Genomic DNA, 17,897 nt, shown 5'->3' on the forward strand with positions numbered 1-17,897 from the left:
GGTGAAAGGGAGAGCGCCCAGGGGCTCCGAGGGGCTGTGGTGGGACAGCTTCTCCCTGTGGTGGGACAGGGCTTCCGATCCTCGGGCACCAGGGCCCAGAAGTGCCCAGGCCTCTACCGCCTCCACCTGCAGACGCCCTGGCTGCCCCACTCTGGGGCTTGGGCAGGGAGGTCCCATCCTCCGAGAAACCTTTACTCAACACCCTGAAACCCTCATTTCCCGCCCCACCCAGTGGCCTGCTCCAGGTGTGTCCCAGGTGGCTCTGGGTGGAACATGCCCCGGGGTCTGCTGGCAGCTCATCCTGAGCAGGTCGTAAAGCACTCAGAAAGCACAAAGGAAGCCAAGAACTCCAGTCTCCACATGCTTTTCAGGCCTCAGGGACAAGTTTTCCATTCTTTTCCTGGGCTGTTTACTCAAAAAGTTAAGCTTAAGCAAAAGAGGAGAGGACACTGGTTTTGAAGTAGGCAGGACAGTATCATGGGCATATGGTTGCCAGAGGTTTTGATGCTGGCTGCGGACTCACACCAGCTGTGTGACCCTGGGTGACTTATTGAACTCTCTGAGCCTCAGCTTTCTCATCTGTAAAACAGACACGACGGCAGCATTCAACGACTTTGAACAGCGTGGTCCCTGGCACATAACAAATATTACTTAATAAATGTTGCTATTATTATAAGTCTAGATATTTCTGACCCCCAAAGCCCCAACTCTTACTTTATACTCTTCTTTCCCTTTTTTTTAGGGTATCCTCTCCAACTCCCATCCCCACTCCCTCTAGACCAAAGGACTGCCCCTTTTTAAAAAAAATACTCCTGGGACTTCCCTGGCAGTCCAGTGGTTAAGACTCCGCGCTTCCACTGCGTGGGGCGTGGGTTCGATCCCTGGTCGGGGAACTAAGATCCCGCATGCTGCGGGGCATGGCCAAAAAATAATAATAATAAAAATTTAAAATACTCCCAGCAGAGCCTGTCACCTGGTCTTCAGGACCACCTGCCAAGCCCCCTTCTCTCTCAGTCCCCTGGGGCTTTGTGCTGATCTTACAATGCAGGGACTCTCTGGGTCCCTCTCCTTGGCACCTTCCTGGGAGAGAAGCACCCAGTACATTTAACAGGGCAGAATAAATAGCAATAATAGTATATGTTCAGGCATTAGCCGCATAAGTAATCAAAGATCACTGCCATATGATTCCTGGTTAAACATCATTTGGAATCTAATAAATAAGCGGCTGTAAATACAGGCAGCGAGCAGATTCGTCCCCTCTGAGAGGCGCAGCCTCTGCTCTTATTTTTAGCCTAAAGGTGCCTTCAGCGCTACTCTTGTGGTTCAATTTTAAGTTAATTTCTCCGTCAAATGTCTGCAAAGGAAACCGGCAAGGGCAAGGGGCAATGAGCGGGGCTCAGGTGCGGCGTCTGCCTTCTGCTTCTCTAAAGAAATCAAGGCGTCCCGGGGGTCTTGGGTAGAACTCGTTCATACCCACCTTCTCCCCACTCCTCCGAGGGTCTCCGCGGAGGGGAGCACAGCAGGGGCAAGGATGGGAAGTGCCTAGTGTGGCGGACAGAGCATGGGCTTGGGGCCAAAGAAATCTGGGTTCAAATCCAGGGTCCTGGGGCTTCCCTGGTGGCACAGTGGTTAAGAATTCGCCTGCCAATGCAGGGGACACGGGTTCGAGCCCTGGTCCGGGAAGATCCCACATGCCGCGGAGCAACTAAGCCCGTGTGCCACAACTACTGAGACTGCACTCTAGAGCCACGAGCCACAGCGACCGAGCCCACATGCCACAACTACTGAAGCCCACACGCCTAGAGCCTGTGCTCCACAACAAGAGAAGCCACCGCAACGAGAAGCCCGCGCACCGCAACAAAGACCCAATGCAGCCAAAAATAAATAAATAAAATAAATTTATTAAAAAAAAAAATCCAGGGTCTTCCATGTTCTGCATGGGTGACCTCAGTCTCTCCAAGCGTCGGCTTCTGTACCTACAGACCAGACATTATCAAACCTACCTCTGAAGATCGTTGTAAAAATTAAATGATGTAATTTATAGACAGACAGTGATGGGCCCATATTAGGTGCTCAATACACATGAATGTCATTCCATCCTCTGTGATACGGTCCTTGAAAGTGATGGTCCCCCGCCCTCTCATTAGATGGAAACAGGCAACATATCAAGAAGGTAAAAGGAAGCCCAAAGTGCCAACGTGCCCATGGTCCCCGGACCATAACCATCATTGCTTAACTCTGGAGCTGGCCGGTTAGCATTCAATGCTTCCCTGCTTTGTGCTGTCCTGGAGTTCCTTCATGTCTGAGTTTCGCCTCTTCACATTAGAACATTAACAACAAAATATCCTGTTTCCAGTATTTCCCACAGACCCCAGCCCGCTGCAGGGCACTGTCAGCGTTAAATAAGGACCAAGGGACAGAGGAACAAAGTTGGACCAGCCCTAAAGCCCAGGTCTCCTAATTCCTTACTCATAGCAATACCTTCCTGTATCACATGCCCTCCTAAAACACGAGAGGATCTGTTCCTATCTGGAAGGATGACAAGCAGGGTAGGAGACAGTTTGCTGGGACTCTGGGGGGACATTATTCTTTCTAGGCCCCATGGCAGGAAATAAACACATCACTCCAAGCCAAGCCCAGCAGAGCCCACGTGACATGGCTTCAGATAACATTCTGCTTGTAGGTTACTCCTTTAGAGCCATGGCATGTTAAATCAACGTGATGAAGTGCTTCCCGTTACACAGTCCCTTCCCAGCTCTCTCTCTCCTGTGGCACAGTCTCAGTCACAGTCATGTGGCCGTCCTGTCGGGGTCCCTCTACCCATCGAGGGAACGCATTGGCTTCAGGGCTCTGGGCTTGTCTGCTTCTCATGCAAAAGGGTTGACCTTAACAGGAGTCAGGCAATCAGATCAAGGGTTGGACTGGGGCCAGTTTCAAGTGCAAGCACAGTTCCCTGCACACAGCACTGCTCATGAGAATGATTTCAAGAGGCTCAGGCTCCTATCTTGGGAGCCATCCAAACAGAGGAACAGAATAATGGTCCCCAAAGATGTCCAGGTCCTAATCCCCGGAATCTGCCAATGTGTTACCTTCCATGGCAAAACGGACTTTGCAGAGGTCATTAAGGTTACAGACCTTGAGATGGGGGGATTATCCTGGATTATCCCGGCAGGCTCAATACAATCTCATGAGTTCTTAAAATCAGAAAACCTTTTGTGGCTGAGGTCAGGGAGCTGTGATCTGAGAATGACATGATCCTGAGCTTTGAGGATGGAAGAAGGGGGCCATGAGCCAAGGGATGCAGCAGACTCTAGAAGCTGGGAACAGCCTCAGCTGACAGCCAGTAATAAAGTAAGAACCTTGATTTTATAACTGCAGGGAACTGAATCCTGCCAGCAACCAAAATGAGCAGGAAATGGATTCTCCCCTAGAGCCTCCAGAAAGGATCACAGCACTGCTGACATCTTAGTTTTAGCTCAACAAGACCCATGCTGGACTTCTGACTGTAAATTAATAAATTTATCTGGATTAAACCACTAAGTCTGTGGTAATTTGTTATGGCAGCAGTAGAACATTGTAGTAATAGTAATTATAATAGAACTACTGATAATAACTATTATTTATTGGCCTCCTGCTAATTATCAGGCACTGTGCTAGCTGTTTTGCATACGTTATCGTACATAAACCTCAATAGACAGGGTGAGTATTATTACCCCCATTTTATAGTAGAAAACAGAGGCCAAATAATTTGCCCAAGGTCACATGCTGAAACTATAATTCATTTCCAAGTTTGTGTGTCAATAAAGCCCAATCCCACTCTACTACCCTACGATGCCACCCAGAATTATGCTTGCCACAATGTTGGGCAAACTACTATTTTTGCAAGAAACAAAAGAAAGGGAACTGATATTTATTAAATATTACTAGATGCTACACACCATGTATGGTACTTTACATATCTCCTTTCAATTAACACGATAACCTCCTGCATGCTAAAGTGTTATCTCCAGCTTACAGATGGGAAACTGAGCATGAGAAAGGTTGAATAATTTTCCTGAACGAACGCGGCTAAGAAGGGAGAGTCATACCCATGGATTTTGAATCCGAGGCTGCCTTGCCCATAATGCCTAGGATATGAAGACTTGAATGTGAAGTCCAAGCTCCCCCAGGTGACCATCCTCATGGCTTCATGGTAAGATAGGCACTGGATCGAGACCCAAAAGGGAGCCCCGCCCAGGCTGTAACCACAAGCCAAAGGCAACAGCTCCCGCCCATCCCGCAAGAGGGTGGCCCTGTCCAGCGGCCAGTACTGCTCTCTGAGAGATAATCCCTGGGCAGATGAGGAAGAAGTTGATTAAATAAAGGGAGAGCTCCAAGGGGGACAATCCATAGATACACGCTATTTCATCTCCACCAAGACCACTCATTTCCGCTTCACAACTAAATTCCTTTAGCTCTCGAGGTTTTCCCAACTGGCTCTAACGGGGAAATTGGCATTCAACCACCGTTAGAGGTAAAGGTCCCTTTCAGTTCAGGAACTCCAAGGGCTCCGGGAAGAGCAGGGAGAATTCCCTATAGATGGCCATCAGAAAGCGCCCCCCTGCCGTGTCCGCGGGCCCGAGGCTGCCCGGTGGCTACCCAGAGGTGTGAGGCCAGCTTCTGCCACTCTGTTCCCACCCAGGCCGTGGCCGGTGCCTCTTTGGAACGAGTCCTTAGCAGAGCTTCCTGCTGAGGCCCCCAGGGCTATCCACTTCCCTTTTCTGTCATCTCGGAGAAAATCCCTGTTCTTTCATCTGTGAGCTGAAAGCTCAGTCTCACGTGGTTAGATCCCTGCCACTGGGGGAAATTTATGAGTGTCGCCAGCCAAGTGGCATTCCCTCCCCTGCCCGTGTCTCTCCCTGCTTGAAAGACCACGTACTATAAAGGATGGGAGAGCACATCTCGGAAGAAGCCACAGGGGTGACACAACCTAGGGAACCTCCCAGCACCCGACTCCTTAACACAGGTATCTTCAGACATGGGGGCAACCTGCTGCCTGCTTTCAAAGAGTGGCATCAGGTCTGGGGTTGAGAGCAAAGTCAGCCTGAGAAGAGCCGGAGCTGGGGGTGTGAGGGCGCATTTCACAGGATGTAGATGGAGACCTAGATGGGCTTTCTTTAGCCAAAAGACGGGTCAGCCAGGGCTTGGTGGGCATGGGTCCGACCGGGGGCTCTGAACCTGGAGACCAGATCCCATCAGGCCGGAGCAGGTGCCTGGAAGCAGATGAGGGGAGTGCCTACCTCTGATGTGGGGACACATCCTACCTGGGAAGGAGAAAAGAGAAAACCTAGTCAGAGGAGAGTGACCAGGATGACAAGTGGAATCCAAATGCTGAGAAGGAAGGGACAGTCAGATGAATCTCTGAAAGAAAGAAGATGCTGGGGGCTGTGAAATGACAGTGCTTCAGATCTCGGACATGCCGTGAGAGGGAAGAGCGCAAGGCCTGCTCTGCAGGCTCCTGGGGGACAGACAGAGCTAGGACAGTAGGTGGAAGGCACAGAGAGACAGATGTGGCTCAACAGACAGGAAAACCGATGGTCAGAGCTCTTCAAAAGTGGACTGGGTTATACTGGGGACTCTTGCCACCATCAAGATCTTGTGAATCTAAGTACAAGCAGACAGGCCAGGTGAAGCACTGGGAGAGTCTGTGGCAGACAAGAAGCAGGGACCCCGGCTAACACTGGCGGCTTCAGGAAAGAGCTGGAAGCAGGGGGCAGGGTCCCAGCTGGGAGGCTGGGTCCACATTCAGGTCTACAAGCTCTAGGAAGACTAAGAGAAGCAAGGCCTGACCAGAGTCCCACGGGAGCTCAGAAACAGTCGGAATATGAAAGTGAGGTTTCAGACTTGATGACGAGACGGAAACGTGAGCACTGCAACGGCCGTACAGCTGGGGGAGGCGACTAAGTCAACAGCTCGGCGTTTGGATCTGGGGGACAAAGTAAGACCAGCAGCCAAGACTCATTTTGATGCTGAGTCATTAACCTGCTGGCTTGGACTTCCTCAGAATGGGATGGAGATTAGCCTTCGGACCCAGGGTTTGCCGCAGGGATCAGAGAACCTGGGAAAGGAAGCCAGCAGGGCCAGTGCACTGTCCTCGGCAAGGAACACTTGTTTAGAACTTCTTTTGTGTCGAGTGAGGCCATCATCATCTCTGCCTTCCAACAGCTTTCAAGTTTGAAGCTCCTTTGGGACCTCCCTTGGGTCTGCATCATTCACTCATTCAGTAGACATTTAGTGAGCACCTTCTGTATACCAGGCACTGTCTTACATGCTGGGGAAACAGCAGAGAACAAAACAAAGGGCTTTGCCTGATGGGAGGACTCAGATAATAAACGAATAGGACCCAGTTCGTCAGATGGTGACAAGTGTTATAGAAAAAACAAAGCAAGGAAGAGAGAGAGAGAGATGGCGAGCAGGGCATGACCTACAGTAAGTAAGAGAGTGAACCATGCAGACATCTAGGTGAAGACTGTTCTAGGCAGAGAGAACACCAAGGAAGCCAGGGGGAGGGGCTGGTGTGGAGTGAACAAGAGGCAGAGGAGTAAGAGATGAGAACAAATAGTAATAGAACAGTGGGGCAGATCATGGAGGGCCCTGTGGGAGGGACCCCATAAGGACTCTTTCTTTTCCTCTGACTTGAGATGAGATGAGATGAGAAGGCACTGGAAGAGTTGAGCAGAGGACTGACATGATTCAACTTACATTTTACAAGAATCATCCTTGCTGCCATTTTGAGAAACAAAAGTGACAGTAAGAGAGAAGCACAGAAACTAGTAGGAAAGCTTTGCAGTGATCCAAGGGAGAGAGAATATTGTCTCAGAATGGGAAAGCCACAGCGGAGGTGGCCAGAAGTGGTTGGGTTCTGGATATACTTGGCAGGTACAGCAAACAGGATCTGCTGATGGGGAGGATATGGGATATCAGAGAAAGATGGGGTCAAGCGTGACTCCAAGGATTGGGACCTAAGTCCAAACAGATAGAATGGCATGACCATGTATGAAACAGGGGAGACGGCAGGAGAAGCAGGCTTGGAGGGGAACATCAACAGTTTGGACAAGTCAAATTTGAGTTTCTCTTAGACATCCAAAAAGGGCATGAGGAGTAGGCGTATAAGTCTGGAGTTATGGGGAGAAGTCAGAGTTGGAGGTGAGACTGGAGAGCCATCGCATCGAAAGCTATGAAACTGAATGAGATCACTAGGGAGTGGGTGGAGAGAGAAGAGGTCTAAGGACAGAACCCTGGGGCACATCCGTATTCGGAGGTCGGACATACGAGGAGGAATCACCAAAGGAGACTGAGAGCCCAATGAGGGAGGGCAAGAACCAAGGTGGAGTGCGACCCAGAAGCCAAGAGAGAGAAGCGTTTCAAGGAAGAGCGAGAGAAAGACTATGCCAAATGCTGCCTGTGAAATGAGGCCTGGGGACAGATGATTGGATGAGGCCATGGGGGCACCATGGATGGGGGTGAAAATCTGATGGGAGGGAGTCCTATTGATTGGGTAAGAGAGGAGAGGAAATGGAGATAGCTTTGCATAAGAATTCTTTTGCAGAGTGTCTCTGCAATGGGAAGGAGAGAAATAGGGGGCTAGCTGAAGAAGGATGTGGGGTTAAGGGAGGTTTTTAAGATGAGAGATCATTCAGATCCATTAGCCAGTAGCGGGGACCATTACCTCAGTGTGAAAAGCCCACGACACCGGAAAGGTAGAGAAGATAGAACCCAGTCTCTCAGGATGCTGTTAGGCTGGTGGGATGGATGAAATTCAAATAAGGTTTTTTAAATGTTTGCAAAAATAGGCGGGTGTGGACCAATGAAGACAGCGCAACCCGTGTGTGACTGAGTCAGCATGCGTACCTCTTGCGCTCTGAGAATTCTGGAAGTAACAGCTTTCCAGACTGGGTGTGGATTCTTGGCTCTTAGAAAGAGGTGAATTTAAAGCAGGATTTAGAAAAAGGGGAGAGACAGCATTTGGTGGAGGAGTGGAGAAGTGTGTTCCAGGCAGGAGAAGGCTAAGAGATGCCAACAGTGCCATTCCAATAACAGGTGTCACTTTCCCAGCACCTACTACACGCCTGACACTGTTCTAAGTGCTTTCTAGGTAATAACTCATTGAATCCTCATAAAAACATGAGGTAGCAACTACTGTCATCCATGTTACAGATGAAAAAATTGAAGCATTAAGAAATTAAGTTCTCGCTCAAAGTCATATAACTAGTAAAGGGTGGCACTCGGATTCAAACCCAGGCAGTCTGGTTAGAGCACAGGCTCTGGTGTCCACCTCTACACCATGATGGAGCCTTCCCGAGCCAACCCCAGGGCTACCCAGAACACATCAGGCTCTGTGGTGTCCCCCTTGCTCTCCAGACCCCTATCAGCTTGGAATAGCCATGGAAGGCAACTGGGTGAGTCAGGACAGAAGGGGCTAAGGGAAGAGGGAAACACATGGGGGACCCTCTCATGGGCTGCCCCAGGTGGTCACCCACCCCCAGTTACGTCGGTTTTCCTCCTGAGTCTAGCACGGTGGCACTACCTCCCGGTCAGGGGCTGGGCATGGTCCCGGCATGGCCCCACCAGGCACCTGCTGAGCCCGGACTGGATGAGTTGGCTCCGCCCTCTGCATCCCGCCCCTCATCGGTGTGGGCTTAAGAGGCAGTGGACCCCCCCACAAGCTGATCGGCCCCTAACTCAGCTCGACGGGAAGAAACACACACCAACAAGACACAGAGGGGCTGCTGGCCAGCCCGACAGCTATCGGCAACCCCCGCCCAGCTTTCTGCCCCCGCATCCAGACTAATGAGAGCTAAGTGTGACCGCTGTCTTGCCTGCAGCTGAGCTGCGAGGCTGTGAGTGGGACGCGCGGGCTCCGCCGAGGCACACACGTGTCTCCCGCCCACTTGGGCTCACACACACACACGCAGGCGCTCGGCTGAGAGCAGGCAGCAGCCTCTGCGCTTCTCCGACACCTCAGCGCTGGCCACAGGGAGAAAGGAAACACCCAGACAGGTCTACACCAGCAGAGTAAGGAGACTCAGGAGGGCTTCATGTCTTATCTGGCTTAAGCAATTGTGGCCGAATGGGGTCATGGCTTAAATCAGGCAGATGGCTGCCTCCACTCTAAGCTCCCATGAATGGTTGTTAATGAGAACACAGTGATAATAGGATGCTTCCCAAAGAGTATGAGAACAGACCAAAGGCTAAAGTATTCTAGCACAGGAGCCCAGCTTGGAAGGGGTCCTGGAGGTACCAGGTCCAACCTCCCACTGATGCTGAACTCTCTGTCCACCTCCAGCTATGTCCACCTCCAGCTGTGGCCTCCTCCAGCTATGGCCGCCTCCAGCTACGGCCACCTCCAGCTGTGGGGACCTCCAGCTACGGCCACCTCCAGCTGTGGGGACCTCCAGCTACGGCCACCTCCAGCTGTGGGGACCTCAGTATCAGAAGAGCCCATTCCATCCGTCGGGTAAACATTCTTTTACATCAAACCCAAATCTCCCTCCATAATTATCATCTCTCCCTACAACAAACCACCCTCCCAAAACTAGAGCTTGCTAATGACTCACTCCCCACCCCAAGACTCTTGTAAACCACTTCACAGAGTTGGACAGGCTTTTGAAATTCTGACAAAATATTACCATGCCAGTTCTCTCAAATTATGTGTGTCTCTGCCAGGCAGGGCTTCACCCAGCAGGACGGAAGATACTGTGGGTCAGCACATGTGTGGAGGGGGCAAAATGAGAGTCCGGGGAAACCAGGCCATTCTAGCACCAATGGACACAGGCAGCCACGTACCAAAATTATTTGGAAATCAGCTCTATGATCTAGGGCTTTTAGCTAGGGAACAACAGCGGCCTCCCTTCTCTCCAATACCCCTGCTTCTGGGACCTTTCCCAGTTTCCTCCCGCAGACTCACCATGATATGTTTAAGAAAACATAATGTTTCCTACTGTCACCCGCCTGTTCTCTTTAGCTCAGCCTGATTTTATGAGGTCCTGGGTGTCGGCACTCTGGCCCATGGTGGCTTTCCCATCAAGAATGTACTGCTGGGGAACTTCCCTGGTGGCGCAGTGGTTAAGAATCCGCCTGCCAGTGCAGGGGACACGGGTTCGATCCCTGGTCCAGGAAGATCCCACATGCCGCGGAGCAACTATGCTCATGTGCCACAACTACTGAAGCCTGTGCGCCTAGAGCCCATGCTCCACAACAAAGAGAAGCCACCGCAATGAGAAGCCTGCGCACCGCAACGAAGAGTAGCCCCCGCTCGCCGCAACTGGAGAAAGCCCATGCGTAGCGACGAAGACCCAGCACAGCCAGGAAGGAAGGAAGAAAGAAAAAGAGAGAATGAATGTACTGCTGGGACTTCCCTGGCGGTCCAGTAGTTAGGACTCCATGCTCCCACTGCAGGCGACATGGGTTCGATCCCTGGTCAAGGAACTAAGATCCCACAAGCTGCGCAGCCAAAAAAAAAAAAAAAAAAAGAATGTACTGCCAACAGCCTAGGCTATTCAGAACTCCGCCACCTCAGCTGTCCTCTGGTCCTCTGACTGGACTCAACAGGCCAGGCCCCCTTTGTCCCTGCCTGGGAGATGTCCTATCCTCTTACTCCCCTCCATGCGAGCTTGGGCAAGCCGCAAACTCTGTGAAGCTCAGCCTCCTCTTCCATAAGATGTGTTTACTTCTACCGACCTTGCAGCTTGTTGGGGGAACTGAATTAATACATGTGTAAGAACATGTTATACACTGTAAACCATGGCACCAATGTCACCAGGCAGTTGGGAGTCAGGAATCCTGGCACTGCCACAGTGGCCTTTGCCAACTCACTTTGCCTACTGGGACCCCAGTTTTTCATATGTGTAAAATGGAGCACCTAGGCCTAATTCATCCCTCACTTCTCAGCAGAAGAGACTATGGCCGGAGGCTGTAGTTCACAAGTGGGTTCTGGAAAGGTTGAGAGAAGATAAACGTCCTCAAAGTATCCGGTGTGGTGCTCCTGGCAGAAGACCAAGCCGCAGGCGAAGACAGATGACTCCACACGGTACACTGGCCTGGATGCCTTTCTAACGGCAGCCAAGTCTCCCTCATCCCTCTGAAGATGTGGTGGCAGCAGGGGTGGGGCAGGAAGGAGAGGAGAGACAGCCTCGTGCAAGCACACATGCAGGCAGACACCCTCATGGACTGTCTTTGGCAAAATATTTACTCTTGCAAATACGTATTTTGTACACTTATTGTTAAATAAAACCAGTTGGCACTTTTGAGCACTGACCAATATCTGTGAGAAGAGAAATTTGAAAACTGACAGGTCAGTTCAAGATTCAAAACTTGCCATTAGATAATTCATCCTGCAAACATTTCTGAAGTACCCCTACGGGCCAGGCACTGTGCTAGACCCAGGAATACAGACATAATAAGAAAGACACAGATCTCCTAAGGTGTTCGTCAGGGGAGGGATCAGTGTTCCAGAAAGCTCTGTACATGGATTCCCTCTCTAGATGACAGATGAAGGAGAAAGTCATCAATTTCTATTTGTCACTAATGTGAAAGACCAACTGATTGCTTATATGGGTGACAATTTGGAAAAGAGATCAAGAGCTACACACTGATGAAAATCTCATAAATCACACCACGTGATCACATCACGTGGTCACAGTATGAAGGGGAGCCCACCACTCAAAAAACCCCACAGTGAGTCCTCGGCAAGGCACAGAATTCTGTTGGTATATTTGGATCTTGGTGTGTCCGATATATTTAATGCATACCAGAACAGGATAAGAAAACCAGTGCTTTTTATTCCTCCCCCTTGCCTCCCCCAATTCTCTTATTATCTTCATCTTCATAACATTTGAATGTTCTATGTTTAACATTCTCTCTGCAGGACTTGGAGCTCATTGAGGGAAACCACCTCAGTAAAAAATGGGAGTTGTAAAGTGCTTGGGGTCCTAGTAAGACAGAGTGTCAAATAAATCCAAGCTCTTGCTGCTTCACCTCACAGGGAAAACTTAAACAAGAAAGAGGTTCAATTGCTACAATAACCTGCTGATGTCTAGTGCCACCCACGCTGAGCAGGACTCTGTACCACCCTGAGCGAGCCTTTCAAATCCCCAGGCCTCAGTTTCCTCATCTGTCTGATGGACTTTGTCTGGGCCCTTAGGAAATTATTTGGCAGTGAAAGAATCAAAAAAGAGCAATAGACTATAGAAGCAATAATGATTCCATCTTTCAGTTCCTTTGCCGGATAGAACACAATATATTTAATGTGACTGCTGTGATAATGGGATATCCCAAATGTCTCCAGGGGTGTAAAGCTGCAGTACAGCAAAGCAGAAAGAGAAGCTTTGGAGACAGGTTCGAACTGCAGTCTCTGTGTGACCTTAGATGAGTTATTTAAACTCCCCAAGCCTCTGTTTCTTCATCTATAACATCTGATCATTAATTCTGGTGTGAAGATTGCCTGAAATATGTGAAACACCTAGCACAGTGCCTGGCAGAGAGTGAGGTCTTTCCAAGTGGTAATTATTAGGGGGATTATTATTATTTAGCACTGTGTCTTCAGTGTTGGCACATAGCGCTCAATAAATACTTGTTGAGTGGATTAATAAATGAGTAGTTGAATCCCTGTTTTTACCATTATAGCCAAAACTTGCCTTAGAACCCAATCAGGATCTCCAGCCCGTTCCTCTTTTCTCTTTTAACTAAGACAGATAGATGGACATTTTCTCTTTCTCCTCCTCCTCCTTTTTCTTCTACTTCTTCCAATAAGTCTACCTCTTTAAGCACAGGGAAGACCAGAAGAAACTTTAGAACAATGATGCTGAAGGTGTTCTTGGGAAACCACATCTTGCAAGGGCCGTGGACTCATCCACCCACCCATTCACTGAGTTTGTGTGATATGCTTGCATACGTCAAGTGTCAGGACCTGTGTTACGTGGTCGATCTCCCTTGGAATTCAGAATCTGGTGGGAAAATGCCATAATAATCAGAGCACAACCCAGTTAGTGTGCTGGAACAGGGGAATGGGAGAATGGTTGGAAAAAGATGATCTGACTGCCACCAGCCCCGCCTCCTACTTGCTGTGTGACCTTGGCCAAATCACCACCCCTCTGGGCCTCCCTCCTCATCTGTGAAATGAGCAGGTTGGAAAATGGAATCCATAGAATCCTTTACGGTTCTAAGATATAATGATGATCCCTTTAAGTCATGGAGGGCTGAAGAGATGGTGAGGGTGGTCTTTTCGGGGCATTTATTAACTTGCGGCTCTCACAGTCATCACTCAGAGGACCCAGAGGGACAGAAGCAAAATCAAAAGGCATTTTCAGAAGAAAGATGACTGAAACAGGTTGACACATGTGTGAGAGTTTGGGGAATTTATGCGGGCAGCCTTGCCATCATAAATAAAATCCCTTTCCCTTACCCAAAGCCTCATTCGTTGAGTAAACACCGGACACTGCAATAGACAATTTGGCTGTATCTCCCGCCCCGTGCCTCACTTGAATGAAAAACAGCAGTCCCACGGCAGGGCAATGGGCTCGCCACCTCTTTACAAACATCCACGTTGTCACCAGCTGACAAGTGGGGCGGGGGTTGGAGCAGGCGGGGCAATTCATCTCTGAGATTCCTGGTCCCTTCGTGCAGCCTTACTCTCACAGCCATCTACTCTGAGGCTGGAGGTTTGGGAGGAACCCCAGAAGAATCAAATGTGGGGAGAAGTGACCCGTGGGAAGTGGGGGAAGGAGCAGCAGCCACTCCCTTTCCTGCGAGCCTCCGGAGGACTTGGGGGACCCGTCGCCATCAACGCTGGTCCAGCCCATCCGTGTGGAAGGCTGCCTGCTGCTAAGCACAGCTACTTGTGTTTTCTTGACCTACTTCTCCTCCCATCCCTGCCCTACTCCACATCCCCTCTGGAGTCCGTGTAATTAGCACCTTTCCATCCATAAAGCTCCTGGCTCCCAGGATAACCAAGGAGACAGCAAAACAAGCCCTGGCATTGCTGTTTTGACTTTTCTTTACTTTCCTCTCTCTTTGTTGACTTCACTCTGCTTCCTGGCCTCTGTAGATTAGGCCCAGTCTGACCTTGCCAGCCAGCAGGGCCCCTGGCTGGAAATCAGCTGGACGTGGCCTGGCATGAACCAGAACGAGTGCCAGCAGAGAGGACAGAACTGGACAAGCATTGTTCCAAGTGTGGGGATGGGAGCTTGAGGGTCCCTTTGAAGCCCTCCACTGTCGCACAGCAGGCCAGACAGGGATCTGTCAGCTCCACTTTCTGCTTCTCTCCCGGGGAACAAGTGTCAGGAGAGCCGAGGCCGCGAGGAGCTGCCAATTCCAGCTCAATCCCTTTCCGCTTCCCATTAGCGACAAATGGAAATTGATGGGTTACCGCTTTAGCCACTCATTTAGAGGAGGAGAAAACCTCACAGCAAATGCTGAATAACTGGAGGCATCTTATAAATTAAGCATCTTAAGGATATGAACCGTTTTACATTGCTGCTAAGCACAACTAAATTAGGTTTTGAAGTTTCAGTAGAAGTGAATGGGGAAGAGGGAGGGAAGATTTTGTTTTTAATTCCTTTTTTCAAGTATGCAGAGTGGTGAGCCGAAGGCAGGACGAGGGGAAGAACTGAGTCACTGGTCCTTGTTTCTGATTCCAATCAGCGGCCACTGCATATGCACAGAGAGACGTGCCCATGTACGCACGACGGAACACGGAGTAACTCGGGGACCTGCAGCTCAGCCTCTGGCCCACGATGCCTGGCCTTGCCAGGGCCTCCTGACCACCCACACCACCATCATGCCAATCTCTGGGACCTCAGAACCAGTCCTAATTGCAAGTAGAGGAATTCAGGAGCTTTAGGCCAAGTCCCTGGGATTCTGCATCATGATCTTCATTCTAAATCATCCTCTAACCCTTTCAGGTTCAAGTTTAGGATCCTGCCTCATTCACAGGATCCACTTTCCCCCCTTCCCACCCCAGTCTGGGCAGAGGGGTTTCAGGTGGGCCCCCGTCTGGATAACTTGCCTGGTGTTTCGGTCCCTCCAGGGCTGTTGCCTGGCCTTGCCCGGGGGTCCTGCCATTGGACTGATCTTCTTGTGACCAACACACCTGCCTGGATTCCTCACTGCTGTGCCCCACAATGACTGTCTGTCCACAATGACTCCCTTCCCTATACACATGTACACACCCCAATCCCCGACACCCCACGTCTATCCCAGGCCATCAGATGACCACACAGTGTCTGCTGGACTGGACTGTGTCTCCTTGTCTCTGCAGCTGGGGCCACATCCCCGGGACCCGGACCAGCAGGCAGTGGCCCAGCTGCAGTTAAGGAGCTGTGCTCAGCCTTGGAGGTGTTGGGGGGCAGGGGAGGCAGCTGATTTCTCAGGCGCTCCCGGACCCCGGAAAGAGCCAAGTCTTCCGCCAGGCACGGGGACGCTGATGGGGCCAGCGGCAGCAGTGCCTGCCCACACCCAGAACGGGCACCCCCATGGCAGCAATGACAAGGGAGGGAGCTGGTGGACACACGCCATTGAAGTGCCCTGTCCTTCCTCTCCAGAACCAGGGTAGGGCGAGCAGACACCAAGGCAAAGGCCCTGCCAAGCAGCTGGGTCAGGGGCACCAAGAACACTTCATCTGAATGCACCCTCCAGGAAGCCTTCTTGGATTGATCATAGGAGAGAAGAGATGATCTCTGCTCTGCTCTCTAGCCCCTGGATTTGGAAGCCCCATGGCCATTCCCACCCTCCTTCACCTACAGCTGTGACCAGCTGAGTCCATCACAGACTGCAACAGGCACTCAGCATCTTTATTCTCATCACCAGAGGAGCTGGGCAGCTTGAGCAGATTGTAGCTGTCAGCCTGTCGGCTGCCCCACCACCACCACCCTTGCCCCAGCCAAACTCAGGGAGGGCAGAGCGCAGGGTCAGATGTCCCCTGCGGACACCTGGGGTGTGGAAGGGGCATCACCCAGGGCTGGGCTGCCCCCAGGGTGCCGTAGGGGCAGCACTTACCGATCCTCAGGGAGTGCGGACTGCAGGCGACCATCACGAGCCACGTGGGAAGCAGCACCAAAGGCGCCGAGACGCGGGGCATCTTCTATAAATCCTCATGGAGCCCTCTGCTGGTCTGGGCATGACATAACTCTGCGGGAGAGCAAGGGAGCATGTGAGTAAGGAGTCCTACGCCCCTGCTGGGAGCCACCTCTCCAGCCCAGTGGCCCGAGCTACCACCCAGACAGCCTCTGTGGGGAGGACCAACACTCCCTCCACGAATCGCTGTGCCTGTAGGGGAGCTCCAGGCCGGCTCCAGGCCTCTGTCTTTCCTGCCTCTGCCCAGACTCACAGAAGCCTCAGGTTCTAAAGCCATCTCCCACCCTGACCGCCATCAAATCAGGGGCAGGCGGGTGTGACTGTGGTCGAATGATTCACAGGGCTCCGCTTTTTAAAAAATGTCTAATTGGGGATGAAAACTTTCATCTGCTCTTAAGAACAGGAGCCACGGGTGAGCAGAAAAGGAGTGGGCGGGAAGGTTAGGCCATCGTCCCGGACACATCGCATGCCCTGCTCTCTGGGGAGTGATGTTGGGGAAGTGATGGGTTCCAGCCCAGCTCCTCCACTTGCCAGCTGGGTGGCTTTTCTCGGTCACTCAACTCCATTTCCCCTCAGGTAGACCTGGCATAACAACACGTGCCTGGATGGGTTGAATTGAGGCCGAGGAGAACACAGGAGAGGCCTGGCCTAGAGCAGGGGCTACACAAACGTCAGCTCCTCCCTGGCCCAGATGGGAGAGGTCGCTTCTCAGCAAATACTGAGGGCAGAAGCGCACATCCCAGGTCATCAGCTGGTTTCCACATCTGCAGAAAACTAACCCCTCCCCATCCTTCCTCCACCAGCCCCTCTCCCTCCTGAGGCTGGGGTCAAAGCCAGAACCTTGAAGGAGCTGCCTCCCTGCAAGGCAGCATGGGTATTGTCCCTCCCTGAGACCTCCTGGTACCCTGAGATCAGAGTCTGTAGGCCACCAGCCCTGCCCCATCACTGGGGTGAGGGAGGGGCTGGTGAATACGCAAATATGCTAAACCCAGGTCACCTTTGGTTAGGAGACTAGTGTTAAAGTGATTCACCCCCCACCTCCAGACAGACAATCCAATAGAAAAATAGGCAAAAGACTAGAACAGACACTTCGGTAATGGTATATCAAAAGCTCTTGGAGCACACTTGAAAAGGTATTCAGGAAAATGCATTTTAAACTGCAACGAGATATCATTATACACCCACCAGAATGACTTAAAAAAAAAAAAAGATACTATTAAGTGTTAGCAAAGATGTGGAGCAACTGGAACTCTTCTACTGTGTCAGTGGGAATGTAAGTCAACGTAAGTGTTGTGGAAAACTGGTCTATTAGAGCTTTACACATACCCTAATGTCCAGCAACTCTACAATAGGCATTTCCAGTAGAAATGCATGTATACACTCACCAAAGACATACTAGAACGTTCACAGCAGCACTCTTTGGGTTTCCCCAAACTGGAAACTAGCCAGATGTCCAGCAGCAGAATGGACAGAGACATTGTCCATTCATACAATGGAATCTTATATGGAAATGAAAATGAACAATCAACAACTCCATGCACCTGTGTGGATGGATCTCACAAACATAATGTTGAGTGGAAGAAACCAGGCACAGAAGAGTATTTACAGTATGATTCTATCCATAAAAAGTACAAAAGCAGACAAAACCATTGTGTGCTGTACGAAGTCCAGCTAGTGATGACCCTTGCAGGCGGGTGGTGACTAGAAGGGGACACAGGGGGTCTTCTAGAGGTGCTGATGACATCCTGTTTCTTATTCCAGGTGCTGAGCAAAGTGTGCTCAGTTTG

At 50.9% G+C, this 17,897-nt stretch overlaps 1 protein-coding gene across 1 annotated transcript in view; it reads right to left on the reverse strand.

Annotated features, from left to right (window-relative positions):
* The window catches only part of GRIK4 (glutamate ionotropic receptor kainate type subunit 4), a 301,261-nt gene extending 285,147 nt beyond the window's left edge, over nt 1–16,114 (reverse strand). The window contains exon 1 of the mRNA XM_068554669.1: nt 16,033–16,114. Coding sequence (XP_068410770.1) covers nt 16,033–16,114 — 82 coding nt within the window. The remainder of the gene's footprint in view (nt 1–16,032) is intronic.
* Between the last annotated feature and the right edge of the window lie 1,783 nt (nt 16,115–17,897).

The sequence above is a fragment of the Eschrichtius robustus genome, chromosome 11 (assembly GCF_028021215.1).
Source record: "Eschrichtius robustus isolate mEscRob2 chromosome 11, mEscRob2.pri, whole genome shotgun sequence".
NCBI lineage: Eukaryota > Metazoa > Chordata > Mammalia > Artiodactyla > Eschrichtiidae > Eschrichtius > Eschrichtius robustus.